We start from the raw sequence: 20,374 nt of genomic DNA on the forward strand, positions 1-20,374 counted from the left end.
ATGGACATTGTGTAGGCAGAAGAGATTAATTTGGCTGGACATTATTAATTTAATTAGTTCAGCGTAAGGTCCGAAGCATTGTTGAGGATCCCTACCACCTATCCCACAATCTCTTTGACACTCTACAGTCAAGAAGGAGGTATAGGAGCATCAGGACTAGGTCTGTCAGACTAGATAACAGCTTCATCCCTCAAGCTCACCCTGACACCACCAAGATCACATCACTAGGATGGTGAGCTGTTTACTATTTACCTGTGCTGTGCTTTACTACGTGCACTTTGAATTATATTTCATTAACTTATACTGTAATATTTTGGTTTTTGTGTTCTGTGTAATATCTGTTGTGTGGGTGCATCATGGTCCAGAGGAACGTTGTTTCATTCGGTTGTTTATATGTAGTCAGATGACAATAAACTTGAACTTGATCATGGGCTGAAAGATCTGTTCCTGTGCTGTACTGTGCTATAAGAAAATATCAGTCATAGTTTTTGTTAAACCTTTTCTGTGGGATAGTCATCTAAACAGTCTCAGAATTTTTACTCCCACCAGAGCTCCACAGCTAAGAACTGCCACAAGTTCTTGCAGGACCTTGGAAAGAGATAGATTATTCTCATGCAGTGAGTTTTAAGTGCTCCAAGGGACTCAGGAAAATTGTCTTGGAAGAGCCTCAGGGTACCTTCAGCAGAGCAGTTATCAGCCTTGCCAGCTGTCAAAGGATCGAAGCAGGCACAATGCAATGAAAATGTCCCGATCCCTGAGTTTGCAAAGGGATGCGTCCAGCCACCTGGATATATCAGTGTAAATGCTAGAACTCAAACTGAAAGCAGACCAATATAAAAACAGAAAAGAAAGAGATTAATTCTAATCTCTTCAGTCCGGGCTCAGTTTGAATTTGAGGCCCAGAAAACAGATTGCTGCTCACGGAGCCACTCTGTGCCTGGAACCAATTCTTTAAAACTACACATGGATACAAAAAGTGCAATTTTCTAGGTTATGATGCTTAGAATCTTAACTTATGAATGGTCAGAACCCCATAAATATGACCAACATTGGTCAGTGTTTAAAACAAACAAGTCCATGATTGTGCCGTGTTCAGATTTCTCCTCTGCCATAACGTTGTCCAGTTATCTTGTTTATGATGAGTTATGTTCAGTGCCCGATAGATTCATCAGAATTTCTTATTGTGTAACAGACTCTTCACTGAAGAAATTTCACCAAAGCCTTGGGAGAAAATTGATTGCTCAGAGTCCAGCTGAACTGTGCCGGTCAGGCATCTGTTCAACTGATTCTGTTTAATCACTTCATCATCTGTTGCCCATCAGGATTTATGCCAACAAATTACTAACCGATTAAAGTAACATGGAAGTACAATTACATGCTGCTTTGTGGGAGGGCTTGCCTTTTTCTCATGTCACTTGTTAGCCTCTAGTTTGAGAATTATAAACAATAATGTAATTAGTGTGAACAGTTACCAGATTAAACAGAATGTCTATTTTCATGTTACAAATGTTCAAGGAACTGATAAAGCAACATTTAGCTACTTTTAGACAATTGCTTTGTCTTCCATAGAATGGTCATAGCTGTTTTCAGGCAAATATTAGAGATATTGCTGACCAAAAATCTTTTAAACCTGTCAACAATTGAAAAACAATGCACATGCTTTCTACTAAGTAACCTGTACGCACTGTTCTCGATTCTAAGGCTGGCTATTTAAAAACCATTCCAAAAAGATGTACAATAACAGAATGTTTAAATGTGTTTTCTAATTTAATACACTTTCTTATTTTTATCATAGTTTCACAGCCTGTAAGAACATAGAACTAATGCAAGCAGTCTATATTCATTTGGTTAAGAATATGAAGACAGTGTGTGTTGCTGGGAGAATTCAGTTAAAAAAAACTTCTTGTTTTTTTATTTAGCAATACAGCACGGAATAGACCCTTCCAGTCCTTTGAGCCATGCTGCCCCAGCAACCCCACAACCCTGATAACCCTAACCTAATCATGGGACAATTTACAATGACCAATTAACCTACCCGATATGTCTTTGGACTGTGGGAGGAAACCGGAGTGACAGGGAAAAATCCAAGCATTAGACAAGGAGGGTGTACAGAATGGCGCTGGACTCCGGAATGCCCGGGCTGTAATAGGATCATGCTACCATGGTGCCCCAGATGCACTAGCAGTCCCGCATTGAAGGCTGATCTGGAAGGTCCAGTCGCATGGGATTCAGGGTGACCTAGAGAGGTGGATTCAGAATTAGCTCAATAATAGGAAGCAGAGGGTCATGGCTGAAGTCTGATTCTCTGACTAGATGCCTATGACTAGTGCTGTGCCCAGTGGTTAGTGTTGGGATCTCTTATTCATTATTTATGTAAATGATTTGGATGTGAATGTTCATGGCAGGATTAGCAAGTTTGCTGATACTAAATTAAGGGGTCTTGTTGATGGTGAGGCAAGTTACAATGAACTGCCTGGAGACCTTTATCAGTTAGGAAGATGAGCTGAGGAATGGCAAATGGATTTCAACTTAATTAAGTGAGGTGATGCATTTTAGGCAGTCAAATTAAGATGGGACTTGTACAGTGAACCACAGGGTACTGACGAGTGCTGTGGAACGGTACAAGTGCGTAGTAAACTGAAAGCGACGGCACAAGTAGATATGGTGATTGGCTTGCTGACCTTCATCAGTAGGGCATTAGGAGTTACAACATTACGTTGAAGTTATATAAGTTGGAGGTGAGGCTGCACTTGGAGTATTGTGTACAGTTTTAGTCACCCTCTTATAGGAAAGAAATTGTTAAACTGGAAAGGGTGCAGAAGAGAATGACAAGGATGCTGTCTGCACTAGACGGCCTGAGTTATAGGGTGAGGATTGACATGATGGGAGGATAGAGTGAAGGAGGAGGAGGAGTGACCTCACAGAAATTTATAAAAATGAGAAATATGGATAAGGTGGTATGGATAGACTTTTTCTCAGTGTTGAGTCCAGAACTAGAGGGCACAGATACAAGATATGAGGGAAGAGATATGACAGGTAATTTCTTTCCACAGAGGGCAGCAAGCACCTGGAATGAGCTGCCAGGGGAAATGGTTGAGGTGGGTGCACTTGCAACATTTATGAAGTATTTGGATAGGTACATGGAGGGGAAGGACTTTGTGGGTTATGGACCAGACATAGGCAACTGGTACTAACAGAGGATGTTGTGGTTGGCATGGTCCAGTTGGAGTTAAGGGCCTGTTTCAATGCTATAGTACTTAATAACTCTACAACAGTGGTGATCCTCTGCACAATGAGTACTTTCTGTTGGCTTCAAAGTCGGATCCACAAGGTTTCAGTATTTTTGATGCCTTCTGTGATATTGAAAAAAAAGGAAGAATTTTAACCAACACCTACCTGCCCCCCCCAGCGTGTCAAAAACCAAGCCTGTTTCTCACATCTCCAGTTCTTTGTCCCCAGTTCCAGAGTTTAATTCCTTGCCTTCACCTGTCTGTAGCTTAAATTCTCTAACCCATTAGCTCTTCACACAATATCTCATTCTGGTTTGTTATGCATCTTTCCACTAGCTGCTTCTCTGATTTCACTTATTTCTCCAAACTCCTCACTTGAAAACTTTTTTTAAAACCTACTTCTTCAGCTTAGTTTTTTCTTGTTTTTCCTTTTGGATCGGCCTTTTTATTTTATTCATTTACACTTTTGCAAAATATTTTGTAAGGTTTTGCTGCCTTAGCACTTCATGACAGAAATTACCATCTTAGTTGCAAGATGATATCTATGATGGTAAAATACTTCAGTAATGTATTGATAGGTTATTTCATATACTTTAATTTCTACAATGCAATTTTAGTTCGCAACCATGTGATTTGGCTAAGCGTGCTTCCCAATATGGTCTTCTAAGTTGTTTCTTTATCACATCTGTTTAGTTTTAGAAGTTTGTAGATAAATGCTCATTTTTATTTGTGGATGGCATTGAATTGAAAATATATATTTGGATTTGTAATGGAGGGGAATGGGGTTGTGCTCTGTGAATGTAAAGCTGTATGTCCTAAAATACAATGCTGGTAGTTACTAAGAATTGACAGAACTTACAAATTTCAATGATTAAATTCAACTTTCACTTGTCAAATACTTTGTGTGAATTTTATAGCCAAGGCAATCTTATACTCAAAGATTTAAGGGTAGAAGCATTTAATGGAAATGGTTTCTGGAGTATAACACAAGTAACAAATTAAATTTGACGTGTTCTTCAAGGCTCACATAATATTTATTATTTATTGTTAATAGAGATAAATGCATTATTGAGCTAATGCTAGAGGCAGGTGACAATTTTGTATACGTGCTCATATATTCTATTTTGAAGGTGAATATTCAGCTGATTTGAAAACTTACTTATCCCAGTTTTCCTTCGGAAGGGAAAGTATTATTGTGCCTAACCAAAGTGTATAGATCAGGTCATTGAAGAATGTTGCAATCTATCCAGTAATTCTTCATCACTGATTCTTCTATTCCCTAGCATTTTAGATTAACCACAACGCTGAAATCAGGTGCAAATTTGAGCTCATAGCCTTGAAAGCTTGTCGTCATGTCTGAGTAGCTATTCACATGTAATTTTAATGATTTTTCCATCAATTAACACATACAGTATATTTATGCCCAAGCAAGATGTATAACACACCGTGATGTACATGTATTTCTGCAAGAGAAAAAAACTTGCATTGAATGCTGTTTAAAGCAGGTTGTTTATTGCCTGAAGCTGTACAAAGAGCTTGAGACTTATTAAATCCATGAGTTTTTTGATTTGCACATCGGATACTGACATTGTGTTGGACACAATTTATGCAAGATAAAGATAGCTTAATTTGTCACATGTACATTGAAGCATACAGTAAAATGTATCAACAACCAACACAGTCCGAGTAATTGCTGGGGGCAGCCACAGGTGAAGCCATACTTCTGGTGCCAATATCGCTTGCCCACACTTACTGACCCATATGTCTTTGGAATGTAGGAGGAAACCCACACGGTCAGGGGGAGAATGTGCACACTCCTTACAGATTGGGCTCCTTTCAGACTTGATTCCGGGCAAAAAAAGATGGTTTAGAATATCCCCAAATGTACATGAAACTATTCAATCCATTAAACAAATACCCTTCTATAGTCAAGGCACATATTATTATTCAGATAGATGTCAATTTAGATGTTTGATTAGGTACACCAATTTAAATTTGCTAATTAGTTGATGAAGTGTTTGCAACTTGCTCTTTGTGGCTAAGCATGAGTAACTTTCAGCTTTGGTTTACTTTTCAGTTATTAAAATTACATTTTCAGCATTGGAAGGACTTTTGAGATTTGCAGTCTATTGTTTTAATGTTTTCCTTCAGCACTCTAATTGAAGAAAAATTTAAATATTTATTTGAAACTTGTAATTAATTATTATTGTGATGTAGATACATGCTTTAGAACTATGATCTTAATATTATTCCTAGCCAAATTTCACTTTTAAAGGGTCTGTAACGTCTCTGTTCTAGTTGTCCAGTAGTTGTCATTTAAAATCATATAAAGTTACCTATTTCAACTGATGAGTAATTGCTTCATCCTATGTTTTTGACCACAGATGTTTCATTGCAGGCTGAGACCAACTTATTCCAATGGCTTTCTGTTTTAGGTAATTATCCCAGACCGCCTAATTATGGTGGAGTACCGAACGCCAACTACAGTGGTCCAGGTCCAGGCATGAATAACAACATGAGTATGAATATGAACAACCAGATGCATGGTCAGGGTCCAACTCAACCTTGCAGTAACATGACAGTAGGGAGAATGTCATCATCAGGGATGTCAAACTGGCCTTACTCTGGCAACATGAGCAATATGACCCCAAACTCTCCAAGCATGTCACAGCAGGTTGGCGCAGGGATGGGACCGCCAATGGCAACTGTAAATCGCAAGGCACAGGAGGCTGCTGCTGCTGTGATGCAGGCTGCAGCAAACTCTGCTCAAAACAGGTATGCAAAAAACAAAATTGTCTCTATAGGTTGGATGCTGTATTTGTAAACGTCTTTGAAATTTCCAAAATAGAAGACGTTAATGAAGGCACTCAAGTAAATTTTGGCTCTGATTGACACTGAAATTCATTCTTAAGAAATAAATATGTGGCTGATTTAAATTAGGCATAATTAAATTTGGAAATTTCCACTGGTACGGTGCAGAGCACTGTTGTTCTGTGGTTTTAATCAGCTTTAATTTATGATAAATGGCAATATACTTGTCAGATATTAAATGTGGTTCCTGTCATGAGGCATTTGGATAATAGTGTCATTTTCTAAACAGTTGTATATGGTTTATTCATGTTGTTACTGTCAGTCAAGCATTCCAGAACTCAGAACGGCTGCATGCAGATTGTCTCTGTGCAGCCCATGTTATGCACAACTTCTCAATTCTCTAGATTCCAACAGGTACAGTACACACCGGACTAGAGACTCTTTTGGGGAGGAAACATAGTCCTGACCAGTTATGCACTTTTCAAATCATTCCCCCTTGTGGGTGATTCCACAACTGCGTTGTTTTGACAAGCAGGCTGAATAATGAAGTTAGGAAAGACTGAAAATATGAAGCCATAGACCTTGTATCCCTTTTTCTCAGTTTGAACTACTGAAGTAGATAGACATTTGAAAGAAATTTGCAATGACTTAAAGATTTTAAGTGCAGCTTGTGCTCCTCTCCAAATAGAGTAAGATCAAAAGTATTATCAGTTTTTACCTTTTGATTATAAAATAAACTGACCACAGTTACAACATTTACTTATTCTCAGTTCTCAAAGGGCTATTTCCATTCACTAAGCAGATATTACACATATACACATACATTTGTTTATCAGTGCAGCCATTCTTGTGGCAGTTGCTTGACAGAATTACCAAAGTACATCTCAGTATTTATTGTTAACCAGTGATATTTTTGCCTAGGAACTAAAATGAATAAATCTATACAGAACATTACCGTGAACAATTATTAAAAGAAGCTGTAGGTGATTTAAGTAAGTAACAATTGTTAGGCTTGCACAGCACAGTGTTTCAATTGGAAGAAATACTTTTAACTGCAGATTCCAGAAAATTAATATTTTCATATCAGTTTTTTTTCCCAAAAAAAAAATTCACTTTCATCTATTGTTAGACAAGACAATAAAATATTGTCAGGAGATTTAACATTCAATCATTATATTTAAAATGTTTCCAGAAATCTGAATTTCCAATTGTTTCTTTTTTAATAAAGCAAATAATATCTGAGAAAATCTATGAATAAAATCCAATTCTGAGTATTTCAGAATATACTTAGTTGCAAGAATGAACTGTGTTCAGTTCACATTCTTTCCAAAGAAATGTATGACTTTATATCAGATGAGATTAGTGAACAAACTGTCTTTCATACATACATACTGAATTACATTCTCAGTTAATCAGTTCGTGTTCTTGTTGTTTGATGAACATGATGTAGAAGCAAAGCATTTCAGTGGGTCCCTAGGAGCTAACAATTGGGCTGCATACCTCAAATGTGCTCCCTGTTGGAATAATCGAGGAATGTCATTGGAGTAAGTTATGGTGCAAGTATATTTAACTTGCGCTGAAATACTTGAGGTGAAATACCTGTAACAGAATTGGAAAACAAACTGAAGCAGAAAATCTTAAATTACTGATAAATTGACAAAATATTACTTTTTGCCCCCATTATCCCGGGATATAGCCCTCTCTGATACAAATGTTGGGACATACTGCTGTAGTGGACTACTATTGTAGTTCCTTGGTAATTTGTTGATTTTTGCTTTATTTCCACCAGCTTTGAAGCTTCTGAATGTTTCTCTTTTTTTGAATGACTGAGCTAGAAACTTAACACAGCCATTACACATTGGTTCACTCTGTCTGGCTGTTCAGTGCAGGCTGGGTAACTTTTTACCTTTCTCAATTAGTGTCCTGTTACCATTCATGCAGCCACATATAAGCCTTGAATGTTTGAATTGAGAAGTTAATGATGTAATTGGCATTATTTTGTGGTTCTGATGTTGTATGATACAGAATTAGTTTCTGTTGGTTTATTTATATTTCCCTTCAATAGTTAATATCTTGTGCTAGTTTTCACTCCGTTTGCTATAATTGCAGGAAGGAAGGATAATTGCTCTGAAATGAATATTTTTTATTTGCTGCTCATTCTTCAATATTGAATTTTATAGTAATTTTACTCATCAATAAGCAAATGTTGTTAGCAGTCAAGTATTTTAAAGTTTAAATGTAGTTCCAATTCTCCCAGAATATGTTGCTTTACACTCCATGTCCAAAATATTTATGTGCATTAACATTCAATAATTACAGTTTCATGTGAGAAATAATATGTAACTATTCGTGCAACATTTTGCAGTGTTGGCAATCAGCAAACCAAAAATTCATCCGAAGTACAGAGCATTACAGGTGATGCATGCTTAGTGGAGAATATATGACGAAACATATATGAAGGAAATATGCCGTTGGTTTGCACAGAATGTTTTCTTTGATCATCTGATACACTCTGTTTATTGTTAATTTGCATACAACACAAAGATTGCAATTTTAGCTATTAAAAGTGCAATTTGTATGGGCTGGGAGCAGAGTACTGAGAATACGAGACACCCAGTTTTAGCCTTACTTATAAATTGGGCAAAGCCCTTTCCATTTGTGATTCCTTGTTTGGATGCAAGTTGTGTAGAAACAATATGTGTTATCCAATGAGAAGCAATCAGGTACCTAAGCTATTGCACTACCCAAAGCAACATATACAAAATGTTGGAGGAACTCGCCAGACCAGGCAGTATCTATGCAATGAACAGACAGTCAACGTTTCAGGCCGAGATTTTTTTTCAGGACCGTCAACATATCTTCAGTTTGAACAGTTTTTGTGAAGTAGTGTTATAATTCAGCTGGACAAATATATAGATGATCAGCTAGTGAGAAGGAGGTATTAAAAAGTATTTATATTAATAAACACAGGTCAATTTACCATTGCAGGACTGAAATAAACCTGGTGCTGCACTACACTATTTCAAGGCTTTAAAGAGTTCTTTTAATTCTTACTCACATTTTCTCTGAATATTTGAAAATAAATGAAAATAAACAATCTGCCTTTACTCTGTCTGAAGTAATTAGAGTTGCAGTTTCCTTCGGAAATGTTAATCATTTTCTAGTTAACACCCAGTCTGAATAACTCTTTCTTTCTGAATATTAGATTTGGTTGAATATTGTTTGATTTGCTAGAAGTTCCATATGACAGCCTTGTTATACAAACAATAAACCTCTCGGTTTTTACAATTTAGCGAGAGAAGCAATTTGAAGAACTCTGTGTTTCCGTATGGTTTACTGTCAAGTAACACCTATTTAACACTGTTTTAAAACAGGCACCTTGTCAAACCAGAACACTTTGTTATACATGTTTTGGATTTGTGTTTTGGTGGGTTGTGTTCAGAATATTTTTGTGGATCAGTTTTAAAGTTTAAGTATTGGATTCTTTTGTACAATGTGAAAATATATTATTTGAATATCTCTTTTCATACAAACTAATTCAGAAATTTTATTGTTTTAAAATTTGGCATAATTTAAATTGATCTTTTGATAGTATACCTGAGTAACTAGAATCTATTCTGAAAATTAACCTGTCTCAAAACTCAGTAAGCAGTTTATTATTCTGTCAGGTGGTGTATATATACTCTGGTTGCATAGTTCTTTGAATGTGTGGTTAGTGAGAAGGATTGTCCTTAATTTGTGTGTGTTCTTTATTCTTCTGCCCTTCTCTCCTTTCCTGACTATCCCTTAAATTTCTTGTGTACCTTGTCCACGTTAGCATTTTTCATTAATAGAGTCTAACCAGAGTGGAATAGAGAGACTGCAGAAAATTCAAGCTTATCCTTTCTCAAAATTTGCTTATGCATGTCACAGCAGGAGTAACTGACTAGTAATCAGGAATAGGGAAAGTCAGTAAATTTTTGTTTTCATACTATTGCAATGTTTTGTACTCATCAGAGATTGGGCTGGAACATTCCGTGAGCTGAATTGTTCAGCACTGCATCAAGTTATCCACCAAATTTAATGGTTTTGATGAAAAGTAACTAATGCACATTTATAGCTGTACCAGCAATATGATTGAAAATGATGAGCACATACCTACCCTGCAAAAAAGACGTATAATAAGGTGTTACATTTTAAGTATAATAACCCATAGTTCATAAGAAACCTCAATGAAAAATATTACGCCGTGAGAAGAATAAAACCAACTATCATGCATATTGTAAGAGAGGTTTATAACAATGTGCATTCACAACTTTCAATGACTAGGTTTCCATTGTTTCGGTTTAGAATTGCTTGAAAAGCAACTGAAACCTGAAATAAATAAAAGCTCAGTAAGGATAGTATCCACTCTGACACTTAAGAAATACAGGCCATAATGTCTCAGAATTAATTACTATTGTAGTAAAATAGTTGACTTCATCCAGACCTGTTGATGTGACATTACTACTGATCTTTGTGTCTCCAATGTTCTATGATTCGTGGTGGGACTCACTTGTGTAGACATCCAGTGAAGACAGAATCGGACGATGCTGTGACCTCTCCTTTAGCCTGTTTAGTCTGTCAGAAATTAGTCCCTGCATTCTTATTGCATGATCAACCGGACAATGTTTTGGCAAATGAATTCAATTCATGGAAGTGAACCTCAAAAGTTATCAATTGAAGATGAAAACAGCCAATTGAGAAAATGGAAAAAAATACCAGTTTTAATGTAAATGGTCAATCTTCAAATCTGATAAGTTCTCACTATTAATTTTGTAATGAATTAATATATATGAGAATCCAATACTTAAACCTTAAATACTTATAAAATTAAGGAAAGGTTATTGGACATAGAAAAACATGAAATTAAACTTTAAAAACCCATCATGCTTAAACTGATTGTTAAATTTTCAGATCTCATTTTAATTGTTGAGGATTGATGGGTTAAATTGTAACAGCTAAATGAAGAACTGACACAGAATAAAAACAAAGGAGCTATTTTTTTCCCAATTTAGGCCACCGTACATTAGGTCGCCTGGTTATCCCAGTCAGACTGGGCCTGGTGGACGTCCTGTGTTTCCACCACAACATCCCAACTATGGCAACACTCAGGCTCCCTTGATGTACCAGCCTGACCAATACGGGTAGGTAGCTGTTATATGATTGGTTCTGCTGTGGGACCATGGTGTATCCCAGCAGAATTTATAACCCGACTGCAAAAAAAAAAGAGGATTGTTCTTTGTGATTTCCTTTTTTGATTCTGTTTAGTTATGTTTTGTACTAACCAGAGCTATGAAAGAATGAAAATAAAATGCATGCCTCACACCTGCATGGCTTTTGGCATGGCTGAACCTCTTCCTACCTAATAGGGAAGTTGTAAACCGCAGTGCAGAGCTATTACATTACAAAGACTGGGGACTGCATTGAAAAATTTCAAGTCCTTCTCATTACACAGTTTATTCAAGACCCATTTGAAGAGCTGAACAAGCATGTCTAACTCTCTGATACCTTAAGTCATTCGATTGAACTTTAACCGAACAGATTTATTTTTTAGTATGTGCAATATTATATGGAGCAGGAATCTTCACATGATTTATTGGAAAAATGTCCCCAACATTGACTGTAACAATTACCTTAAAGAGTGATCTATCATATCAATGCTATTTTTAGTGGAAGAAGATGGGGAGAGTCATAACTCTATTTGCCTTTTTTTTAAAAACATTTCAGGAGCTCCTCTCCTTGAATAGTGAGAGGTTGGCTTCTAGCTTCAGCCAGTATCATTTGAGCTGATTGTTGAATAAGTTGAAGGTGCATCCTAAACTCACTGGCCTTTTACTCAATATTCCCCAGAATAGTCTGGAAAAGTGTCTAAGCGGTACAGACCACCTGCACCTCCTAATTTTAGCCTCAAAGTGAAATGATTAACCGCATTTTGTTTAAAATGGCGGGTTTTGATGAAATCATTGGAAACAGTAACTGAAGACTTTAGTCCAAGAGGACTCAGGGTATTTCAATAATTGTGCCATTTCTTGTGCATATCGTGTCCTCTCCCCAGCAGTCTGCTGCAATATCTGTTACTTTGCCAATAAGAACATTGACATTTATTCTTCAAGTGTACACAAAATCTCAAGGTATGGAACCCATGTTATGAAATTCCTTGTAATCTTTGCATTTCTAACACAGGGGTCCCCAACTTTTTTTGCACCGCAGACCGGTTGAATATTGACAATATTCTTGCGGACTGGCTGACCGGTGTGGGGAGGTGGGGTGGTGGTTTCAAGTAGGGTTAAACTCATCTCAACATATCTTTTACAGTTAGGGTTGCCAACTTTCTCATTCCCAAATAAGGGACAAAAGTAGCAGTCAAATCCCAGGACACTTTACCCCAGGAAAGACTACCATGACCATGAAACCTTGCGCGGGCACCTGTGTGCGCATGCGTGACATGCGCATGTGTGTATGTGCCAATTCTTTTTTGCCCCACAAATCAGTTTTGCCTTAATCTTCCCAACTATACTGTACATACATTATTTCTACTTTATATAGGCTGTGTGTTTATCATATCATTCCTGCTTTTACTATATGTTACTGTTATTTATTTTCGGTTTTATGTGTTATTTGGTATGATTTGTTCAGTTATTTTTTGGGTTTGGGAATGCTCAAAAATTTTTCCCATATAAATTAATGGTAATTGCTTCTTCGCTTCACGCTATTTCAGCATGAAAAGTTTCATAGGAATGCTCTACCTTAGCGGGGGAAATACGGGACAAACCAATTTAGCCCAATAGATGGGATGTCCTGGCAAATACGGGATAGTTGGCAGCCCTATGTTCAAGTTCAACAGTGCGTGACAGGGAATGAGGAAAGATGCAGCTGACTCATATCGTTTCTTCACGGCCTGGTAGCATATGCTTTGCGACCCGGTGGTTGGGGACCGCTGTTCTAACACAACTAAAAACAACAAGAAAAGTTCACATGATCATGATTTGATGTAAACGAGTTTAGATGAACATTTTCAGCATTGTAAAATTCTTCTAGTATTTGCCTCTAGGTTGTTACAAAACACAATTTACATATGCAATGTGTTTTTAAAGGCTCCATGTTTAAATGTGCAATAAAACCGATATTGATGTATTAAAAACAGCTGAACTCTCTAAGTCTATGATATTGAAAAGGCTGAGAACTTAGAGTTTTGAGTTTTTTGTTATGTGTTTTTTCCTTTTTCAGGAGGGCATACCTTTGTTCTGGTTTGTATTGTCTGTGATTCCGGACTGAATCTTAGACACCAATCCAATACATTTTAATGAAAACAGAGATATTATCAGGTTTATAATGATAAAAAAAACAGAAAGCTTGCATTACTGTTTACTCATGGAAGTGATTTTGCAAGTCTTACTTATAATTCCATTGGATATGTGTGTTACAAAGATATACCATTGAAATCTCCTCTCGGTGTACAATTTGGTAAGGGAAGACATTGATAACTATTTATGTGCTTGAAGTTGTAGCCATTGATTCTGGTTGCTATTCAATGAAAAAATGGAATGTATTGAAAAGTATTACCAAACCATGGGTCTAGAAGCAGATTCTATATCTTGGAAAAAATGGAGGATAAAATGGCTAGTACAAATTTTACAGAAGGATCTAAAAATAAATATTATTGGTCATTTTTTGAAAAAGATCAGTAACTGTTGAGAGCAAACCATTCATCAAACTTTGCTGTAGCCACTATGATATCACCTCCTTTCAGATGCAGATTAGTAGGTATATTTACATTTACAAATTTGAGATAAAGAGCCACTTTTAACAAAATAAAATTCAATGAGTGATCATTGATCAGTTACTGGAATACAGTTAGAAGTTTTTAATTTGCGGGATGTGGGCGTTGCCAGCTAAGCCAGCATTTATTGCTGATCCCCAGTTGCCCTTGAGAAGTTGGTGATGAGCTGCCTTCTTGAACTGCTGCAGTCTCTGAGGTGTAGGTGCACCTGTAGTGCTGTTAGGAAAGGAATTCCATGATTTTGAACCAGTGACGATGAAGGAACAATGATATGTTTCCAGGTCAGGATGGTGAGTGATATGGGGGGGGAATTTCCAGGCGGTGATGTTCCCAGGTATCAGTTGTTCTTGTCCTTCTTGATGGTAGTGGCTGTAGGTCTGGAAGATGCTGCCTTAGGAACATTTGATGTACAGTGCAATGCATCGTGTAGATAGCACACACTGCTTCAACTGTTCGTCGATGGTGGAGGGATTGGATGCTTGTGGAAGCGGTACTAATCAAGTGGACAACCTTGCCTTGTGCTGGATGGTGTCAAGCTTTTTGAGTGTCAGTGGAGCTGCACTCATCCAGGCGAGTGGCGAGTATTCCATTACACTCCTGAATTGAGCCTTGTAGATGGTGGGCAGGCTTGGGGGAGTCAGGAACTGAGTTACACGCCGCAGGACTCCTAGCCTTTGACCTGCTCTGGTAGACACAGTGTTTATATGGCTAGACCAGTTCAGTTTCCTGTCAATGGTAACCTTTAGGATGTTGATAGTAGTAGATTCAGTAATGGTGAGGCCACTGAATGTCAAGAGACGATTGTTAGAACCTCTCTTGTTGGAGTTGGTCATTGCCTGGCACTTCCATGGCTCGAATGTTACTTGCCACTTGTCAGCCCAAGCCTGGATATTGTCCAGGTCCTGCTGCATTTGGGTATGAACTGCTTCACTATCTGAGGAGTCACCAATGGTGCAGATCCCCACTTCTGAGCTTATGACAGTAGGAAGGTCATTGATGAAGCAGCTGAAGATGGTTGGTTCTTGGACATTTCCCTGAGAAACTCATGCAATGATGCCCTGAGGATGAAATGATTGACCTCCAACCACCACAACCATCTTCCTTTGTGTCAGGTATGATTCCAACCAGCAGAGAGTTTTCCCCATAATTCCCATTGGCTCCATTTTAGCTAGGGTACCTTGATATCATACTCAGTCAAATATTGCCTTGATGTTGAGACCCTGACCTCTGGTATTTAGCTCTTTAGTCCATGTTTGGGCCAAGGAGGTGATGAGGTCAGGAGCTGAGTGGCCTTGATGGAACCCAAACTGGGCATCCGTCAGCAGATCCTTGCCGAGTAGCTGCTGTGTGATAGCATTGTTGATGACCCCTTCCATTACTTTGCTGTGATTGAGAGTAGGCTGATAGGGTGGAAATTGGCTGGGTTGGACTTGTCCTGTTTCTTGTGTACAGGACATAACTGTGCAATTTTCCACATTGCCGGGTAGATGCCGGTGCTGTAGCTATACTGGGACAGCTTGGCTAGTGGCGCGGCAAGTTGAGCACAGGTCTTCAGGACTATTGCTGGGATTTTGTCTGGGCCCATAGCCTTCACAGCATCCAGTGCTTTCAACTGTTTTTGATAGCACATGGGCTGAATCGGATTGGCTGTATACTAACATCTGGGATGCTGGAGACTTCTGTAGGAGGCCGAGCTGAATCACCTACTCGGCACTTCTGATTGAAGATTGTTGCAAATGCCTCAGCCTTGTCTTTTGTACAAGTGCGCTGAGCTCCTCTGTCATTGAGGATGGGGGTATTTGTGAAGTCTCCTCCTCCAGTGAGTTGTTTGATTGTCCACCGCTATTCACGGCTGGATGTGGCAGAACTACAGAGCTTAGATCTGATCTGTTGGTTGTGGGACCACTTAGCTCTGTCTGTTTATTGCTGGTTATGGTGTTTGGCATGCAAGTCATTCTGAATTGTGGCTTCACCAGGGTGACACCTCATATTGAGGTATGACTGGTGTTGTTCTCATCATGCCTTCCTGCACAGCTCATTGAACCCGGGTCGATCCCCTGGCCTAGTGGTAATGTTAGAGTGAGGGATATGCCGGGCCATGAGGTTACAGGTTGAAGTTGAGTACAATTCTGCTGCTGCTGATGGCCCACAGCGCCTCATAGATGCCCAGTCTTGGGCTGCCAGATCTGTTCAAAGTCAATCCCATTTAGCATGGTGGTAGTGCCTCACAACGTGGTGGAGGGTTCTTTAATGTAGAGATGGATTTTGTCTCCACAAATACTTTGCGGTGGTCACTTCTGCCAATGCTGACACGGACAGGTGCTTCCACGGCAGGCAGGTTGGTGGGAATGTGATCATGTGTTTTTCCCTCTTGTTGGTTTCCTTACCACCTGCTGTAGTCCCAGTCTAGTAGTTATGTCCAGTAGGACCTGACCGGCTCAGTCTGTGCTGGTACTACTGAGCCTCTCCTGGTGATGGACACTGAAGTCCCCCACCTAGAGTACCTTCTGTGCTCTTGCCACTCTCAATGCCTCCTCCAAGTGCTGCACAACATGGAGAAGTACTGATTCATCAGCTGAGGGAGGATGGTGTGGTAATCAGCAGGAGGTTTCCTTGCCCATGTTTAACCTGGTGCCTTGAGACTTCATGGGGTCCAGAGTCAATGTTGAGAACGGCAACTCCCTCTCTACTGTACCACTGTGCCACCACCTCTGCTAGGTCTGTCCTGCTGGTGAGACAGTACATACCCAGGAATGGTGTTAACTGTAAGGTGTGATACTGTCAGTACAACTATGTCAGGGTGTTGTCTGTGAGACAGCTCTCCCAACTTCGGCACAAGTCTCCAGATGTTAGTAAGGAGGACTTTGCAGGGTCGACAGAGCTGGTTTTGACATTGTCATTTCCAGTGCCTACGTCTATGCCGGGTTCACCATCTGGGTTCATTTCTTATTATTTTCATTTTAGTGGTTGGAAAACAACTGAATGGCTTGCTAGGCCATTTCAGAGGGCATTTAAGAGCCAACCACATTGCTGTGGGTCTGGAGCCACATATAGGCCAGACTAGGTAAAGGACATGGTCACAAGAATGATTCCAGGAATGAAAGGGTTACCATATGAGGAACGTCTGTCAGCTCTTGGGCTGTATTTCCTGGAGTTCAGGAGAATGGGGGGGGATCTCATAGAAACATTCCACATGTTAAAAGGCCTGAACAGATTAGATATGGCAAAGTTATCTCCCATGGTAATAACTAGGACAAAAGTGGACGACTTCAGGATTGAAGGACGTCCTTTTAGAACTGAGATATGGCGAAATTAGAGAGTGGTAAATCTGTGGAATTTGTTGCCACGAGCGGCTGTGGAGGCCATGTCATTGGGTGTATTTAAGGCAGAGATAGATAGGTTGTTGATTAGCTAGGGTATCAAAGGGTATGGGGTGAAAGCAGGGGAGTGGGGATGACTGGAAGAATTGGATCAGCCCATGATTGGATGGCGGAGCAGACTCAATTGGCGGAATGGCTTACTTCTCCTATATCTTATGATCTTACGACATTAAGGGACCAGATGTAAAGGACATTAGAGAACCGGATGGGTTTTTACGACAATCAACATGGTTTCATGGTCATCAGATATTTTGATTGAATACAAATCCACCATCTGCCATGGTGGAATTCGAGCTCATCTCCCCAGTGTATAACTGGGTCTTTGGATTACTGATCCAGTGGTAATTACCACTACACCAAATCTCCCCCAAAACTGGTTGTTTTGAACCAATTTAAGTGCAGCACTGAAATTGAGCTACATGTCATACTAATTATGAAGTGCAAAGTCAAACAAATGAACATAGTGAAACTAGAGAAAGGCAATTTAGGACTGCTACTAGCATAAAATTTGAGGCCGTCTTTTTCTCTGCTCATAGGTCCACACTGACGTGGTTTGTAACTTGGTCTGCACGTTTGAGAGACCTGATAAGTGAAGTCCTGTGGAGCACAGGAACAAGGATCTGTTTTCATAAATAACGTCCAGCAGAAGAATTGCTTTCACAGCTGATTTACCCATTGACCCAAGATTATCTATATACTATTAAAACTCATGCTCCATTTGTCTGTTTGTAACCTCGAATTAGTGCAAACGGTGCATTACAGTGGCACTATTTTTGGCTAAATTGGCTTAAAATGCGCTAACTTACAGAATGCAGGCAAGGTTCAGGGTTATATAGTCGTTAAAAATTGCTCACTCGCCAGAATCAACAGCTCCGCTTTCACCCAAGAGCCAATGTCAGCCATGATGGAAACTGCAACGCGACGCGATACCACGACGCATGCGCATGGCCAGCCTCAGAAGCGACTCACGATGCTCACAGCAGCGACACCAACCGGAGCAACAGGGCAGGGCAGCTCTATTTCAAGCGGTCACATTCTGCTAATCACCATCAGCATGTGCAGGATTGGGACAGGTCAAACTGAGACCCATCAATAAGAGATAATTAAATCTTATTGTAATGATGTACTTCGAGGCACCTATCAAATCCTTTGCTGCAGTCAAAGGACAACGGTGATTATATCACGTCCATTTAGGAGAGCGCCAACCACATCAAGAATAATCAGCATCCTGGAGGCTTTGGTGTTACTGCTTCATATTTTCTATCCAGCGTTAGGGTAAAAAAAAGTACGGTCAGCTTAATTATGCTGCGTGGAAAGAGAAGGGGGACGTTGTGGTCAAGAGATGATGCCAAATGTCATCAGGAAGCGGCAAGGAGAGGGAGAGAACAAGAATCAGATGAGGCCAGGGCTGCACGACTTCAGGATCAAAGAGTCAGGACAAAAGAGATGAGAGAAGAAGAGACAGAGGAGCTGAGAAATGCATGCCTCTGGGATCAGAGACAAACAACAAACAGCAGAAGAGATGAAGAGATGGGGGTTGAAAGGGCTGCACATCTCCAGAATGACAAAAACAGGCACAGAATGAGGAGAAAGGAAGAGACAAAGGAGCTGAGAAATGCACGTCTCCAGGATCAGAGACAAAGAACAAACAGCAGAAGAGATGAAGAGACGGGGGATAAAAAGGCTGCATGTCTCCAGAATGACAAAAACAGGCACAGGAGGAGGAGAGAGAAAGAGACAAAGAAGCAGAGAAATGCACTTCTCCAAGATCAGAGACAAAGAATAAACAGCAGAAGAGTTTAAGAGACGATGAATGAAAGGACTGCATGTCTCCAGAATGACAGTGAGAGGCACAAGGGTGGCAGATCAACCAGAAATGATACCATCAAAAGTGTCCTTCGTTAGACGAGGAGGAGCTATATTTGCCTTGCTATGCATCGTTCTTCTTTAATAAACTGAGGTTTTCTTCTTCAATTTCCAAAGCAAAGCGATATCAATAGCACTCAGGAAAATTTAATGTTCATTCTGTTCACATCAGATTGCACGGGTCACCCCATTGTCTAGTGTAGTGATGGAACTATAAAACACCAATAATTTTGAATATAGTGTGTTCTGGTTTATTGGAACACATTGGGACTAGTACATTTTGGCCCAATTAAGCGGTTGCCCCAAATAGCCGAAGTATTATGGAAATAGTTAAAAAGTATAAAAAAAGACAAACTGTTTAACTAACAAATCGTAATTAAATGAAATACAGAACCAATTAGAACACTGCCAATAGTACTGCAGTATTGTAAAACTGTGTATTCATTCTTAATAGTTATTGACAGAGGAATTCTGAGTAAGGCAAACAGTATGATAAACCAATCTTATCTCTTTGTACTTGTGTGTCAGTTTCTTTAACTTCTTTTGCCTATGGAGATGACTTTTAAGATACCCCTGCAAGGTGATGGCACCCTTTTTACATCTAATCTCTCTCCATGACCTTGTTTGAGGCATCTTCAAGGATATCTTCCCTCAATGCTGAAGAAATGAAATCTTTGACTCACATTGCAGCACCTTCTCCCATTTTAATCCTGCCTCTGTTTCGTCTGAAAATTCTGTACCTTGTAACATTGAATTGCCAGAGCTGCCCATTGTTTAACAATGTTTCACTGATGGCAACAATATCATGGACCACAATCTTAATTAAAAATTTGAATTCATCTGCTTAACCTATTATACCCCTTGCATTAAAACAGACACAATTTAGCTTTGAATTTCCTTGATGTGCATTTACTCACTTGTTCTGCCGACTGGGTTCTTTCTCCTCTGAGTGCATGTACCTCTATTTGACCTAGGTCCTTGTATGTTTCCTTCATCCTCAAATATGCATGAATCTTAAGAATAATGACAAATCATTTGACTACAGAGGACCTTGCTCGGACATAATCCAAAGATACTGCAGTTTTTTCACTCTCACTAATAAGGACATAATACAATTTTGATAGCAGATCAATGTTCAGATTTTCCTTGCCTGTGATACTCTGCTGCTTGTGGAATAATAAATTGACTGGGTCATTGGCAGAGTAACAAAATTCATTTGCCATTCACTGCACTTTTGTTCTTTTTCCAGTTCTGCTATTTTATTTTGCAAAGCAATGTTCCACTAT

General features: G+C 39.3%; 1 protein-coding gene across 10 annotated transcripts in view; it reads left to right on the forward strand.

The window, feature by feature from the left end:
- The window catches only part of arid1b (AT-rich interactive domain 1B), a 416,405-nt gene that overhangs the window by 319,688 nt on the left and 76,343 nt on the right, over positions 1–20,374 (forward strand). For 5 of the 10 annotated variants that reach the window (XM_072265352.1, XM_072265356.1, XM_072265354.1 and 2 more), the window contains 2 exons: positions 5,666–6,005; positions 11,078–11,206. In XM_072265352.1, the coding sequence (XP_072121453.1) occupies positions 5,666–6,005; positions 11,078–11,206 (469 nt within the window). The remainder of the gene's footprint in view (positions 1–5,665; positions 6,006–11,077; positions 11,207–20,374) is intronic. The other 5 variants (XM_072265355.1, XM_072265357.1, XM_072265359.1 and 2 more) reach the window with 1 other exon arrangement.

This window comes from Mobula birostris, chromosome 8, assembly GCF_030028105.1.
Source record: "Mobula birostris isolate sMobBir1 chromosome 8, sMobBir1.hap1, whole genome shotgun sequence".
In the NCBI taxonomy this organism is placed as follows: Eukaryota; Metazoa; Chordata; class Chondrichthyes; order Myliobatiformes; family Myliobatidae; genus Mobula; species Mobula birostris.